Source organism: Epinephelus moara, chromosome 10 (assembly GCF_006386435.1).
Source record: "Epinephelus moara isolate mb chromosome 10, YSFRI_EMoa_1.0, whole genome shotgun sequence".
Classification (NCBI taxonomy): Eukaryota; Metazoa; Chordata; class Actinopteri; order Perciformes; family Serranidae; genus Epinephelus; species Epinephelus moara.
The window spans coordinates 13,265,943-13,279,607 of record NC_065515.1 but is presented as its reverse complement, the minus strand read 5'-3'; the positions used below and the strand labels follow the sequence as shown (position 1 = coordinate 13,279,607).

The following is a 13,665-nucleotide window of genomic DNA, read 5'->3' as shown; positions in this document are numbered from 1 at the left end:
AAAAAAATATATTAAAAGGAAATAAAATAAAAACATTTGTCTGAATTTGAGTTCTGAATTCCCCATTTCAAGCTTTGCAATTTCAAAACCTTGTTTCGAAGATTCTTTAATGGGTCAAATTGCTTAAATTAGTAATTTCGAGTTAAAAAAAAAAATCAAGCTAAAAAAAAAGAAGTAGCTCTTCTTGAATTTGTAAAGTTCAGACTCTAAGGATCAGGATTAAAATATCCAAACTTAAACATTCAGGCTACCAAGGTCAAACAATCGAGCCTCTGCGGAATTGATAACTATAATGTCCAAACTGATCACGCTCTGTCAGTCATGTGACACTCGATATTTTGCCAGGATGGATGTGGATCTGCAGGACGCACCAATGCAAGCTTTAGCGAGCTCAGTGACCGCTCAGGGCCCTGGTCGGCCGCCAGGTTCGAACCTGAAACCCTCTTGCTGTGAGGCGACAGTGCCAACCACTGCACCGCTGTTAACATAATTAGCTCTATCTAAATGTCAATATATTTCAACACTATTTAGCTGTACATACTTTCCGGTATAATGTCATGATGGCCAGTTTGAGAATTTCTCAGCAGTTACGTAAAAGCCATTTGAAAACCTGCAGGGATGTCTAGTTGCAGTTGCAGCCGTGCAAGGAGCAATAATGTAAGAGTGTCCTTGTAATTCAGTCATCACAAAAAATAAAAAATCATCTTGGTTTGGAGTTAGAGTTACAAGAGGGGTCTCCTATAGGTTTAATCTTGGCTTGAGGACAAAGATTATCTTAGGGTGCTTTCAGACCTAGAGTTGTCTTGCTTTGGTCTGAATCAGGGACTAAATTTGTTAGTAACTGCCTAGAGTTGGTTCGTGTTCTCACGGCAGCATTTACAAGCGGACCAGATCAAATGCCTTGTGTGAGAAAGCTGCTCTTGATTGGTCGGAATTTCCATGTGGGAAAAATCCAGGAAGTAAACAAAACGTTGAAGAAGAGTACACTTGCAAGATAAATGTGACACTTTCTAATGTCACAATGGAGGGACAACTACGCAGGTTGATTTTAGCGCTGGTCATCGTGGACTATATTGCTGTCATTGTTCATTTTAGTCAAACCATACAGTTTGAAAACGAGGCGCGGCTCCAACTAGAAAACAATGTTTTGATGCATTGGATGTGCTGAATGTGCATATTAAGGCAGTACAGGAGGAGGTGCACATTAATAATCCTCCAGGACTGTAACATGCTCATGTTTAACCCAAACAATGTGTCATGTGACTGCAGTTGGTTCAGATCCAGGTCGGAACACGTTCTCACCACAAACGAACCGCGCCAGAGTTTGTTTGTAACCGGACCGAGACCACCTCTTCAAGAAGGTCTTGGTCCGGTTATTTTGGTGCGCACCTGAGTGTGATTGCTGTGTTCACACCTGCCTAAACGAACCGCACTTAGGGGGCAAACAAAATTGAGTTCGACTGAACCAAACCAAACAGGGCAGGTGTGAAAGCACCCTTAGTAAACAACTTTTTAGGTTACAGTTTTGCCAGCTAACCCAAAACGTGACGAGACGACCCAATGCAAGCTGACAAGAACATGCATCAGACACTGTGTGACGCAGGACGTAAGGGTCCGCCCCTGGGTGAAATACTGTATTTTTGGGACTGTCACTAAAAACCCTGGACACTTGAATTTGTGAAGTGGAAAAAATAAAACTTTTTTTTTTTTAATTGCAAATGCTTGAAATGTCTGGAAATTTCAGATGAGACAATTTACAACACAAAATAAGACAGATGGTTTTCGATGTTAAGAGAAACAAGGTTGTCCACTCAGTGGTTTTTGAGTTTCAACATGAAGTTTTCAGTAGTATTCAGCTGCTTAAACTGTGTTTGTCCGTGCCCTCTGTCCACAGAGAACAACACGAGTTGGTGTGCAATATATTTTTGTAAGTTTCTTACTGGAGCCCTATCTAACAGGACTGTCAGTGTGCTGGAGCTTGTGCAGCATCAAATGAAGTCATCCTGCCTGAGTGTTTGTGAGCAAGAGTCAAATCTTTTGATACTAATCTGAAGCGACAGAAATCAGACCACCTGACCTGAGGGACTGTTTCTGATTGGCTCAATCCAGAGAGGAAGGGGGATGAGTTGAGCACCCTTTCTCATCACTGCTGTAGGGCGGACTGCGCTGCACGTGGGAGCTGAGTGTGTGTGTTTGAATGTGTCCGTCTCTGTCTGTGTTTGTGTGTGATGATAGAGCAGGCGAGGACAAGGAGCCCTCCCAGACAAAACTGAGCCAAATTCTTCACAATAATCCTACTCCTCTTCATCAGCATCTTTCACTTCAAACACAGTGGCAGCGGGGGGAAAAGGATTTCCTCTCCGTTTTCCTTGCTGGAGACAGACAATACACTGATACACTGCACTTCTGCTTCAACAACCTTAAGGACAGTCTCACTCAGTCACATTGGCTCTGCTCAGTCACTCGCCTTTCCTCTCGCCCACGTGTACACGCACACACACACTCGCTCAGCCCTCGGGCCCCTCTGGGTGACATCATGCTGGATCAGGATTCCTCCACACTTTAATGCATTTCTATTCTTTTTGTCTGATGTCAGCACATCATGCTTCAGTGTCTGCTCATACATACAGTCCATGGCGTATGTATTCAGTGCAGCTCCGTACATACAGACATCAGTGTGTACATTTCATGCATGAATGCATAAAGTCTATGCTCCTATTGTTGTGGTGGGCATGTTCATTATGTGTGTGTGCAAAGGATGTTCAGTCTGTGCATTGCATTTGTCTGTTGGGATGAGTTTTGAGCAGGCAGGGGAGTTTCGGGATGCACATGGGGTGGGGTGGAGGGTGGAGGGAGTTTGGCTTTGGTCTGGAGGCTTTCTGATAGTCCTGGATGTCTCAGGCCCTGAGCCTGAGTGTGACATACCCTTCTCTGGGTAAACATCCTCACTAGTGGTGAACCTCACCCCCTTCCCGCCGAACACTGGCCCACAGACGGGGCAGAAGGAGGGAGTAGACAGAGAAAGGAGAAACACGTAGAAATATGAGGTTTGCAGAGGTTGAATTTAAGAATAACAGAGAAGAAAAACAGACAAACATTTATAAGCCTTGTCTCTAAAGATGGGGGAGATTATTTCAATCAAATCTGCTCTTTTTTAATTCTTCTGATCTGCTGTGCAATCCTGCAACATGCAAAGCTCACACAGATCTACTGCTGTAAAATGGACTTAGGTATGCTCCAAAAACCGCATGGCATTTTGCTAATTAAATTTTAAACGATCATCCACTCAAATAGCATCTCTACCAGCGGCGCTCAGGGACAGCGTGTCAGCATCAGTGCTTCCACAAAGATGATGGCTGCTATGTAGCCATCTGATGTTAGGATGGAGGCTGCACAACGGAATCAAAGAGCGAGAGAAAAGAGGGGGCGGGTATTTATTTTTTCATTGCAAATAGCTGTCAGATCATGTAAAGAATTGTCTCCGTGTTTCCCCGAGGCTGGCTACCAGGAGACTCAGCATTTCAGAGCAGAGGGAAAATATTGTGCGGCTGCAGCCTCGACTTCATGCTCTACAAAGCATGTGAGATATTTTCAGGATACAGAGCTGAGCATTTGGGAAACCCTAATATCAACAGAGGAGTGGGAGACACAGAGAAGAGTAGCTCCTCTGAGAGAGCAGAACACAAACAGAGATCTCAAACTGAGAATTACATAACATTAGATATTAACTTCACACTTGGAAAGTGAAGATACTGGAAATAAAGTGAATCAAGAGACAGAGAAGGAGAAGAGCGTCACAGAGAGTGAAGACCGTTGGGTTACCTTGGGCGTTCTGTGACTGGACAAAGGTCTTAATGAGTTTGTCTGTAGCCTGCGTGTAGAGGGACAGGGCGTAGTGGAGAGACTGGAGGTCAGGACTCTTCTCCAGGAAAGTCTTCTTCAGACCCACACCACCAGCATGGAAATATTGCTAACATACACAAAGACAGGCAGACAGAGTAGAAGACAGCTGTTAAGTTATACTATGCAGGATTTTTCTAACAGTATAGACTCATACAGAAGTAATCACTCTCAATCATCACTGATGACCCATGAGAAGTGTGTGGCGGTGTATTTTTCTGCAGAGACTCTGCCCTCTGCCTGTATTTTCTTATTCTTTTCTTATTGTCTGTGTTGAGCACATTTATGGGCGACAGAAATCCAATATTCCTCTTAATATACCCCCAGTTTCTGATGAGGTGGACATGATAACCCTTAATACACAGAACGTTATTCATCCCTACAACAGGAAATACTTTTTCCCTAACCTGATATGAAGTGTGTGCTGCACATGTGAGCATTTTTGATGATGGATTCTGTCCAGTCCTTTCGTCTTATCACATTTAACCATAGTTGTCTTGTTTTTTTACGGGCAGTGGCAGCTGGTATGTGATAAAATTAAAGTTTCAAGCCATGAGTCCTTCTATTCTGGCTCCCAGTAACACAACAAGACGACAACTTAAAACTCTTGTGTAGCCTACAGCCCTGTGGTGGAGAGTCGTGTTTTGCCTCCTGCTAATAAAATGTCATCATTGTGACGTCTGCCCTAAAAGTGTCTATAAAAAGGTATTCACCAAGTGCCAGACTGTAAGCAGCAGGCATCCAAGTGACACAGCACAGAAAAACTCAAACATAACAAGGTGAAATGCCAAACTGGAGTGAATTTGGGGTTATTTTAACTTTCTCTGGCCAATGTGTTAACAAACAGTAACCCACAATCCTGCATCTAATACCTTTAACTTACTTCCTGTTGCAAAATATTCCTGAAGAAGAGCAGGCACTTTCTTTGTTCTTACAAGAAAAAGCCAGATTTGTTTTGATACCGATAGCTGTATCAGAAGTGTCTGGATGCTGCCTAAAATGCTACATCAGGTACTGGCGAGTGCACAAGTCTATGTATTGATCCAATACTATGTAAATTATTAATAAACTTTAAGAGGTCGGTGATGTCATATACGAGATGAGAATACTCGATTTGCTATTTTTAGAATATCTCCAGGAAAACTGCGGTCTAGAAACTTACTGTCAATGGCCTCCTCTTTGTCTCTTTTTATTTAGCTTCTTGACATGGCAATGGGTTAGTAAGTGGATTTTTTAACACACTGACAATGGATCGATACTCGGAATTAGCTGATATGCAAGCTCAGGTATTGGAATCAGTATCGGCAAGGAAACAATGGTACTGGAACATCTCTAGAAAAAAGGGATTTAAAATGATTACTCAATAATCCAGAACTGCAATGACTGGTTGATAAATCGATTAGTTAATAATTCTCTTTGGCGATTGAAAGGAAATTATTCAAAGCTACTTTGATAATTGATTAATCCTTATTATTATAGCAAAAATATCAACTGCGTATAGTTCTAGGTACAAAGATGTGAGACTTAGCTGCTTTTCCTTGTCTTACGGGAGCGTATCTATGTTTCCAGGGTTCTATGTTTCCCGATCAACCAAGCGGGAAACATAAAACCCTTTTTGTGTAAGCGGGGAACATAGAAGCTTTTTTGTGTAAGCGGGGAACATAGAACCTTTTTTGCAGGGTTAAGTGGGGAACATAGAACCCGGGAAACATAGAACCCTGGAAACACAGGGATGACCCCTGTCTTACGGTATAGTAAATTTGATATTCTTGAGTTCCTGACTGTTGATCTGACAAAACAAGACATTTTTCGGTCTCAATTAAATTGGCATTTTTCACTGTACGCTCATGTTTTGTAGTCTGAATGATTAATCAATTAATAAAAAACCAACAGTTGTCAAATAACGGAATATAATTGTGAGTCTCAGCCCTTTATTAATCCAGCTTGTTACCTTGTAAAAAAGATGCTTTTTGATTTAAACATTAATTAAATGTGTTTTATTTTCCTTTTCCTAACCCATATCAAAGGTACAGAAAGATGTAATCCTGAATTTGTATCTTATTGGGTTTTCACTATAAAAAAAAAAATCACTGTTTATGTTCTTTCCTTACCTACTTTTTCGAAAAATGTGAACTTCCTAGGCCTATCTGGTAACTTTTTTTTCCCAAAGGGAAAATAATCTCCAAGTCTCTCACCTGGATGTCCTGTTTCCATGGTCATCATTGATTTTATGTGCATTTAATGAAACACCAGTATGGTCAATACAATGATTTATAGTTATTTTTAAAATGATGTTTAAAATGCTATTTCCAGCACATCCCATGTCTCTTCTTACATGCAGATATGGAAGAAACTTGATTCTTAATTTAGCTTTGTGGAGCTTAAAAACATAAATCAGCCACGTGTTAGGCAACACCTACAAAGCAAATTTAACTTGTAAAACCAGAGCAGATATTGTGATTTACCGTATTTCCACGAGCTGTACCTGTCCATTATCAAACATTTAAGGTGGCTCCTAACAGTGAAAGTCTGTGCATGTATGTAGCAGTGAGTTTGTACCTTGATGGTGTCCAGAGCCAGCTCTATCACAGCACACTGCTTAGGGGTGAGCGCTTTGGCCTCCTCACGAACCATGTGCTCCTTTAGACGACAAATACAGAACCAAAATTACCCGTCTGTTCATTCATATGCCTTGTCTCGTATTTTCTAGGCAATTAGTGTCTTGATCTGAAGCGCTGACACCAGGCCCAGAGCATAACGGTGTAAAAACATATTGTACCTTCAGCTTGGACAGCTGTCCCAGCTCCTTGGCAGCGTTAAATATGAGCTGAGTGCCCTGGAAGAGACAGAAAGACAGATAGAAGAAAGGTAGACAGGAGGAGAGAGGAGACCGCTGTTATTATCACCACAATGCGGGTCGGCAGTAAACGGCTTAGTGTCACACAGAGGACAGCGACGTTTCTGACACACACATTCATAAACAGTCACTCTAAGCCGCTTTACAGATGTCAAGGTACTTTTTCCCTTCAAGTGCTGTTATCACACTTATCTGTGTTTTACTCCAAAACATTACACTCCGCTGCACAAATCCACACACACACACACACACACACACACACACACACACACACACACACACACACACACACACACACACGCACACACACACACACACACACACACACACACTGAGACATTAGAGAGGGGAAAGTGGCTCAGCTCGTAGTGAGGGCAAGAAAGAAGACACACTCGTGCACTTAGGAACACACACGTGCAGGCACCCACACACTCACGCGTAGCAGCTATGCAGTTGCACTGCGGTGTATGCAGGTATTTACTGGATGTCCAGCCTAATGCAATACTCTGCTAAGAGAATATAACTGAATGCTGCTGACTACACCTTCAAATCTAATCCTTGGTTACAGCCTTAGGCATGAAATAAGCTTTTATTATCTACTGTGTGAGGCTAGAATGTATTGACGTTTATCTTGCAAACAACATCACAATAATGCAAGAAAATGAAACAAATCTGAATAATTAGAAAAATGAAAATAGTGTGCACTTTTGAAACTGTGATGTGTCCACTCGTTTAAACTGTTTCAGACACTTAAGAGTCACTCACGCCCTGTTTTTTTCTTCTGTGTTGCAGAAACAGTGAGTTGGTTTGAAATCCCAGTGAAATTAAGCGACGATTGAACTCCTTGACTTTTGGTTTGTGGTGCGTTTGAGCCGCAAATGTCTGCGTGTAGATAAGAGTGTGTATGACCTGTGGCGAGGCTGGGAGTGCAGGCAGCTACTGCTACAGCATTTCTCACAGCATATAAACAGCACTACAGAGGAATGTCGTGTAAAAACAAAAGTGAAAAATCAATATTTCCACTGCTTTGTTTGACTGGCGAGCTGAGGGAGAGAGACGGAGACATGGAGAGAAGACATAGAGAAGAGAGACAAGACACATTGATCTAAAGGGGTGTAGTCCTTACATCACTGTGAGAAGCACTCTTCAGCCTCCCCTGGAAAGAGAGCATTTGGTTAATACTTCACGCAGTGGCCAGTCCCTGCAGTCTGACTTCACTCTCATTGGCTATGCAATCAAAAGTTGCATATCTTGCTTTGCAAGAGGTTAAAAACAATTTGAGGATACTCGTCACTGCCGGAGATGTCACCTCCTTTCAGTTTGCTAATTAGCTTCTCCTCCACAGCAACAACATCAGATTTTGTACCACACCACAAAACAAAGAAAACAGGTTAACATACACACTGACAGGAGTAAATGGACGGACAAAATCTGCTCAGAAATATGCAGGTGGTTTGCTTTCACTGCATAGTGTTCAAATTGATGGCTGAGTTATTTCTATGTGGTCTGATATACAGTGACAGGAAACACAGGACATACTGTACAGTAAAAATCCAAATGTCATTGGGAAAACATAATCTTTCCTATCAATGAAAGAAAATATAACCCATTAATGTATGATAAAGAACTAGTTTGACATTTTGGGGAATACAAGCTAAATGAGAAGATATCTGTGCTGTAAAGGGACAGTTCTCCCCAGAATCAAAAATACATATTTAGTGCTATTTATTAATCTAGATTGTTTTGGTGTGAGCTGCCAAGTGTTGAAGATATCGGCTCTAGAGATGTCCGCCTTCTCTCCAGTATAATGGAACTAGATGGCACTCAGCTTTTGGTGCTCAAAGCACCACAAAATAGACCTCTAAAACTCAACAGCAATGTGTCTTACCAGAAATCTTGACTCTATTTCTAGTGATTATCCACAGACCTTGTTGTGGTCAGTTTCATGGAGGAACTATTTTCTTTCTACTGAATTACACCTGCCAACTGTGTCACCACGCAGAAGAAAGCATGTACTACTAGCTCACCTAGCTCCACTGAGCTAGCTAACGTTACAGTTCAGCCGAGGAGGACGCCATTAATGTTCACATCTCACGCTGTCACAAGCATGAGCCTCTCGTCCATGAGTAGATGCACGCTTCCTTTTGTGTGGTGAAACAGTTGGCAAGTGTAGCTTGGTAGATAGTAAATAGTTCCTACATGAAACTGCCCAAAACAAGATCTGGAGATTATCTTGGTCATGATTTCTGGAAGGAGAAATTGCTGTTGAATTTTTTTTTTGGCACTTTGAGCATCACAAGCCCAGTGACAGTGACTTATTCAAGAGAGAACAGACATCTTCACGGTCGATATGTCCAACACTCGGCAACTCACACTAAAACAATTCAGATCGATAAAAAGCACTACAAACAAGAGGTAAAATATTTACTTCTGATTTTGGAGTGGACTGTCCCTTTGAGTACAGAGCAAGAGTGGGAGATGATTAGCTTAGCTTAGCATACAGGCTGGAACCATAGTTGAAACCTCTGTCTTGGCTTCATCCGCTACATCTATCAGCAGCTCTACAGCTCACTAATGCGTTGTTTGTTTGATCTTTACATAAACAGAATGTTGCAATGACAGGCTGTGATTTTATGGCGACTCAGCCTGGCTGCTGATCACCAAGAAATAGTCATAGTGTGTAACTCAGAAAATCTATCAACCAGTCAATAAGTCAACTGTATGGATTAACAAACAAGATATATTAGGGATACTGTTAGGTGGATTTTTTAGCTGGAGTAAGCAAGGCTAGCTTTTTAGAGCTACTTTTTTGTCCTTAAGCTAAGATAAGCTAAGCTAATCAACTCCTGGTTCTCACTCCATATTTAACACACAGACATGAGAGTGGTATAAATCTTCTTATCCAAGCTTTTGACAAAAAGGCAAAAAAAATGCAATTTCTAAATGTCACAATTTTTCTGCCTGATATGTACTTTTAGTTTTGATACTTTAAATAACATTGTCTAATATATAATATATAAATATAATATTATTTTCACAGCGTGTTGTTGCATCTTTTACTTAAAGTGGAAACAGACAACTTCCCCCCAGCATTTCCAAGTGGTGTTATTGTTGGCACCGCTGTTGCAAAGTCAACCGGATCAATGCCTCGCAACTAGCGACAACACGGGACACACTGCATTTTGTTTGCCACAGTTACTGCGGTGGTTCCACTACATGGACTCTTCTATATTGTAGATAGTAACTGCAAATAACACTGATACTCTTTGGTAACGAGGGAAAGCTATCAGGGAAAACAGAAGTGCTATGCTCTTCCTGTTTTGTTTGCACAGCGGTTGATGCACTTCCTTTGTGTCATAAATCAAGCCTTCATTTTCCCGGTAGCTCGTACGCAGTGGCAGACAGAATTGCACAGTGAAAGCGAGGCTTATAGGGAACCAGTCTAATAATTGATGGTGTCATTATGCATTGTGCAATCAACATTTACTTCATGATGATAAGGTAATGCAAAAAACATGTCTATTTCCACTTTAAGTAAAGGAACCGAAAACTTCCGCCACCACTGGGGCCTTGTTACTCAACGTTTCACAATACACAAGTACTGCAGATGACATGGACAGAGAAACTCACATCACTTCCTGTGCAGAACTACACTATATTGTTTTCCTGAGCACTGTCATGTACACCATAGATCAGAGTAGACTATTCTAAAAGGTCTTAGATGCTTCCGTATGTCCTGTATGAGTCAGCTCCAACTCTGGTGAAAGTCATCACATACTGTAGACCTTAAACAGAATACTTCACCCCACATGGTCATTGTTACTCACCCAGTGTTACGCTGAATTCTGAAGAAAACTTTAGCCCTTTTTTACAGAGAGAATAGGCCACAGGGCTGCTACAAAGCCCCTTCTTTATGCCCTCTATGGCTTTTAAACAGAACCTAACGAGGGTGGCATCATGCCGCTCCAGTGTGTAATTATAGACAGCATGTGTGACATATAAAATAACAGCATCGGCCTCTAAATGGCAGCTGATGTTGTCCTCCGCTCAGAGGGTAAGGAGCTCCTGAATCTCATTGTTTTCCCTAATTGCAGGCATTTACAGCTGCTGTTCTTGTTCTTTGAATTAGCTGCTAGCTGCTAACAGCTGCTTTTTAAATTTCCTGCGATGGGCCACCATCACAATACATTTTACACAGACCTTATTTCAGGGCTGTTACTACCTCCAGTCCCCGCTCAGAGGCAAGACTACTCTGTCCCCACTTTCCATGATTGTAACTTAAATAGAGAACGGTGATTCCTGCCTTGAACGGGCAGTGTAAAAGTGGCTTTTGTTTATCTTGCATGCCTCTTTAGTGTTAGTTCAGACTCACAAACTACTGATTGAGGCAGGAATAGACCAGCAGCTCCAGTGTTTAGCGAGGTAAAATTGCTGGTTTTGTCAATGAAGTCTGGCTTCAAAGAGAGTGTAGGTAAGTTTCACTTCTAGTTCAGTTCCCCCTCAGAAACGGCTGTCTGTTTGGGAAGTACTGAGCATACAGCTTGATGAATAAGACTTGGATTGTACCGCACAAGTTGTGTGAGAGTTTGTAAACGGATGTTCTGATATCGTTTTGTTGTTGTTAAACGTTGTTCACTGGAGGCATGTGAGAAAAACAACCTTTTCTTCACTAGTTCAATGTAACAGTGTGAGTAACTGATATATAAATGGTCATATGGGGGGTGAAATATTCCTTTAGAAGAATTTTTTGCATAGTACATTGATAGCACCTTTTTTGACCAACATCAACTCAAACCAATAACGTCTTGTAAGAGAAGCCATTCTGTGCATTAGGACCAGTGACATGATACCAGCATTATAATCATCATAGAAACAACAGAACATGAAATCAAACCAGGACAGACCAACATGACAGGTCTGCAGGGACATACAGTACAGTGTTGTACAGTATACTGAGAGAGGACTGCAGTGTTGAAATAGATCAGATGCAAGCAACAAACCCACAGTGGGCGGTGGGGACACAGTTCAAACAGGTGGGAAAAAGGTGGGGACAGTGGGGGGTGGGGCAGAGAAAGAGGGAAAGGGTCTGGGGGTGGGGCAGGACACCAGATACCAAGCCACCAAGAAATCAGAGTCACCCCCACCAGAGTCCCGGTAAAAGGACACAATGCATGAGAAGAAACAAGGCAACACCAGGCGCAAGAGAGGAGTACCACTTCCTGTTTGAGGAGAGTGTTCAGGAAGAAGAGACAGCAGAAGAGAAGGGGGGGCATTGATTGGTGGAGATTGTCGAGGGGGGTGTGGGACCTATCAGAACCAGTCAGGAATGCACCATGCTCCTGTCTTCTCAGAAGAGAGACAGTTTTGGAGGAGAGAAGAGAAGAAGGAGAGGAGGAGAGGTAGAGACAGAATGGGACAGATCTGAGAGGCCGTGAGAAGGGAGAGGGTGAGATGTGGGGTAGAAAACAGGGGAAGATCGCAGCCACATATAGCAGAGGACCAACCACCGTGGACGGACAGACAGACACACACGCAGGAGTGCTGTACTTACAATCATCTGTGGAGGGAGAGCGGTGGGAGCGGGATGTAATAGTAATCACAACAACAACCAGAGAGAAGGGTCAGTCAAGCTGCAAAGAGCCCCACATCATTAAAAAACACAAGTTTGGGCCTCAGGGCTGGAGGGACGTGGACCAATTGATACCTGTCTGAAGCCTGGATTAAGTACAGATGGGGGCCAACGAGTACGTAACTTTGCTTCTTGGAATTTTTTAGAATGTAGCAAATAAGTGTTTTAGCTTTAACAGCAACTTCAAATGAAAAGTAGTTACTCTACAGATGATCATGTGGCATCTGCACATACTCAGAGTTCACTATCTTCTCTTGTTTTTGTTCCCCTCTCTTCTTTAAAACTGGATAAACTAGGGATGCAAATGGTAAACTGTGAACTGTTTATCCGCCGAGAATATTTTTAACCAGTTACACATGCCGGTCTATAGATTCATTTTTCAACCCTTCAGTTTACTGCACTACGCACCAACTGGGTCTGGTGGAAGCTTACGGTAACTAGCAGCAATTGAGCAGTGTTGCTAGCTAACTTTAGCTCCCACCAGACCTGGCTGATGCACAGTACCTACCCAACAGTACTGCCGTGGTAACATGGTGTCCACCCTACAGACTACCTCCTGGCTGCCCCAGGGAGGAAATGGGCCAATTTTGACAAACAAACCACTTTTAGCATAAGTTAGCGCTGTTAGCTGTGTCAGCATGGCTAGTTGTGCTAACAGTGCTAAAGGGGTTTTGCGGCTCAAATCTCAGCAGACTCATTAAGACTATCTGAGGTGGTCACCATGTTTCCACAGCAACGCTGTCCCGCCAGCAGTAAACCAGGCCCCAAGGAAGTGTGCAGGGCTTTGAAGCAAATTTTTGTAGTGGTCAAACAGTGGAATTAGAACTCCAGAGTCCGTCACGTGATGCCATGGGGCCCAAAAGACTTTTTCCATTGACTCACATTAGGAATGAGATATCTTTAAATCAGTGGATGCACTTTTGAGCATTATAAGCCCCGACTGGTATGACTATCAGAATGTAATCCATTTAGTCCGATAACAATTGGAAAGTCTAGAAGAGCTGCAAGGTTAAATCATTTTATCCCCACTCGAGTTAGCAAAGCGTTAAACCGGAAGTAGCTGGCTAAAGCGGCGGAAGTTTCAATGCCGATTACCAGGGTAATTTCATATTGCAGATATAGAGCTTTTTTGGCTTCATGTGCTGCTGAGCAATTTTCAAAGTTATGTACGGGGTCCTGCCTCCAACACTCTATCCAGGTCTTTTAATACATCCATGCCGTAATCGTAAACGAGTGGCGTCACTAGCTAGCTCATACCGACGTGGGTGGTGCGCAGTGT

At 42.4% G+C, this 13,665-nt stretch overlaps 1 protein-coding gene across 1 annotated transcript in view; it reads right to left on the bottom strand.

Annotated features, from left to right (window-relative positions):
• Nucleotides 1–13,665, bottom strand: part of unc13a (unc-13 homolog A (C. elegans)) — a 70,623-nt gene that overhangs the window by 8,814 nt on the left and 48,144 nt on the right. Inside the window, exons 36-39 of the mRNA XM_050055801.1 lie at nucleotides 7,884–7,913; nucleotides 6,680–6,736; nucleotides 6,460–6,540; nucleotides 3,823–3,970 (exon numbers count right to left, since the gene is read on the bottom strand). Coding sequence (XP_049911758.1) covers nucleotides 3,823–3,970; nucleotides 6,460–6,540; nucleotides 6,680–6,736; nucleotides 7,884–7,913 — 316 coding nt within the window. The remainder of the gene's footprint in view (nucleotides 1–3,822; nucleotides 3,971–6,459; nucleotides 6,541–6,679; nucleotides 6,737–7,883; nucleotides 7,914–13,665) is intronic.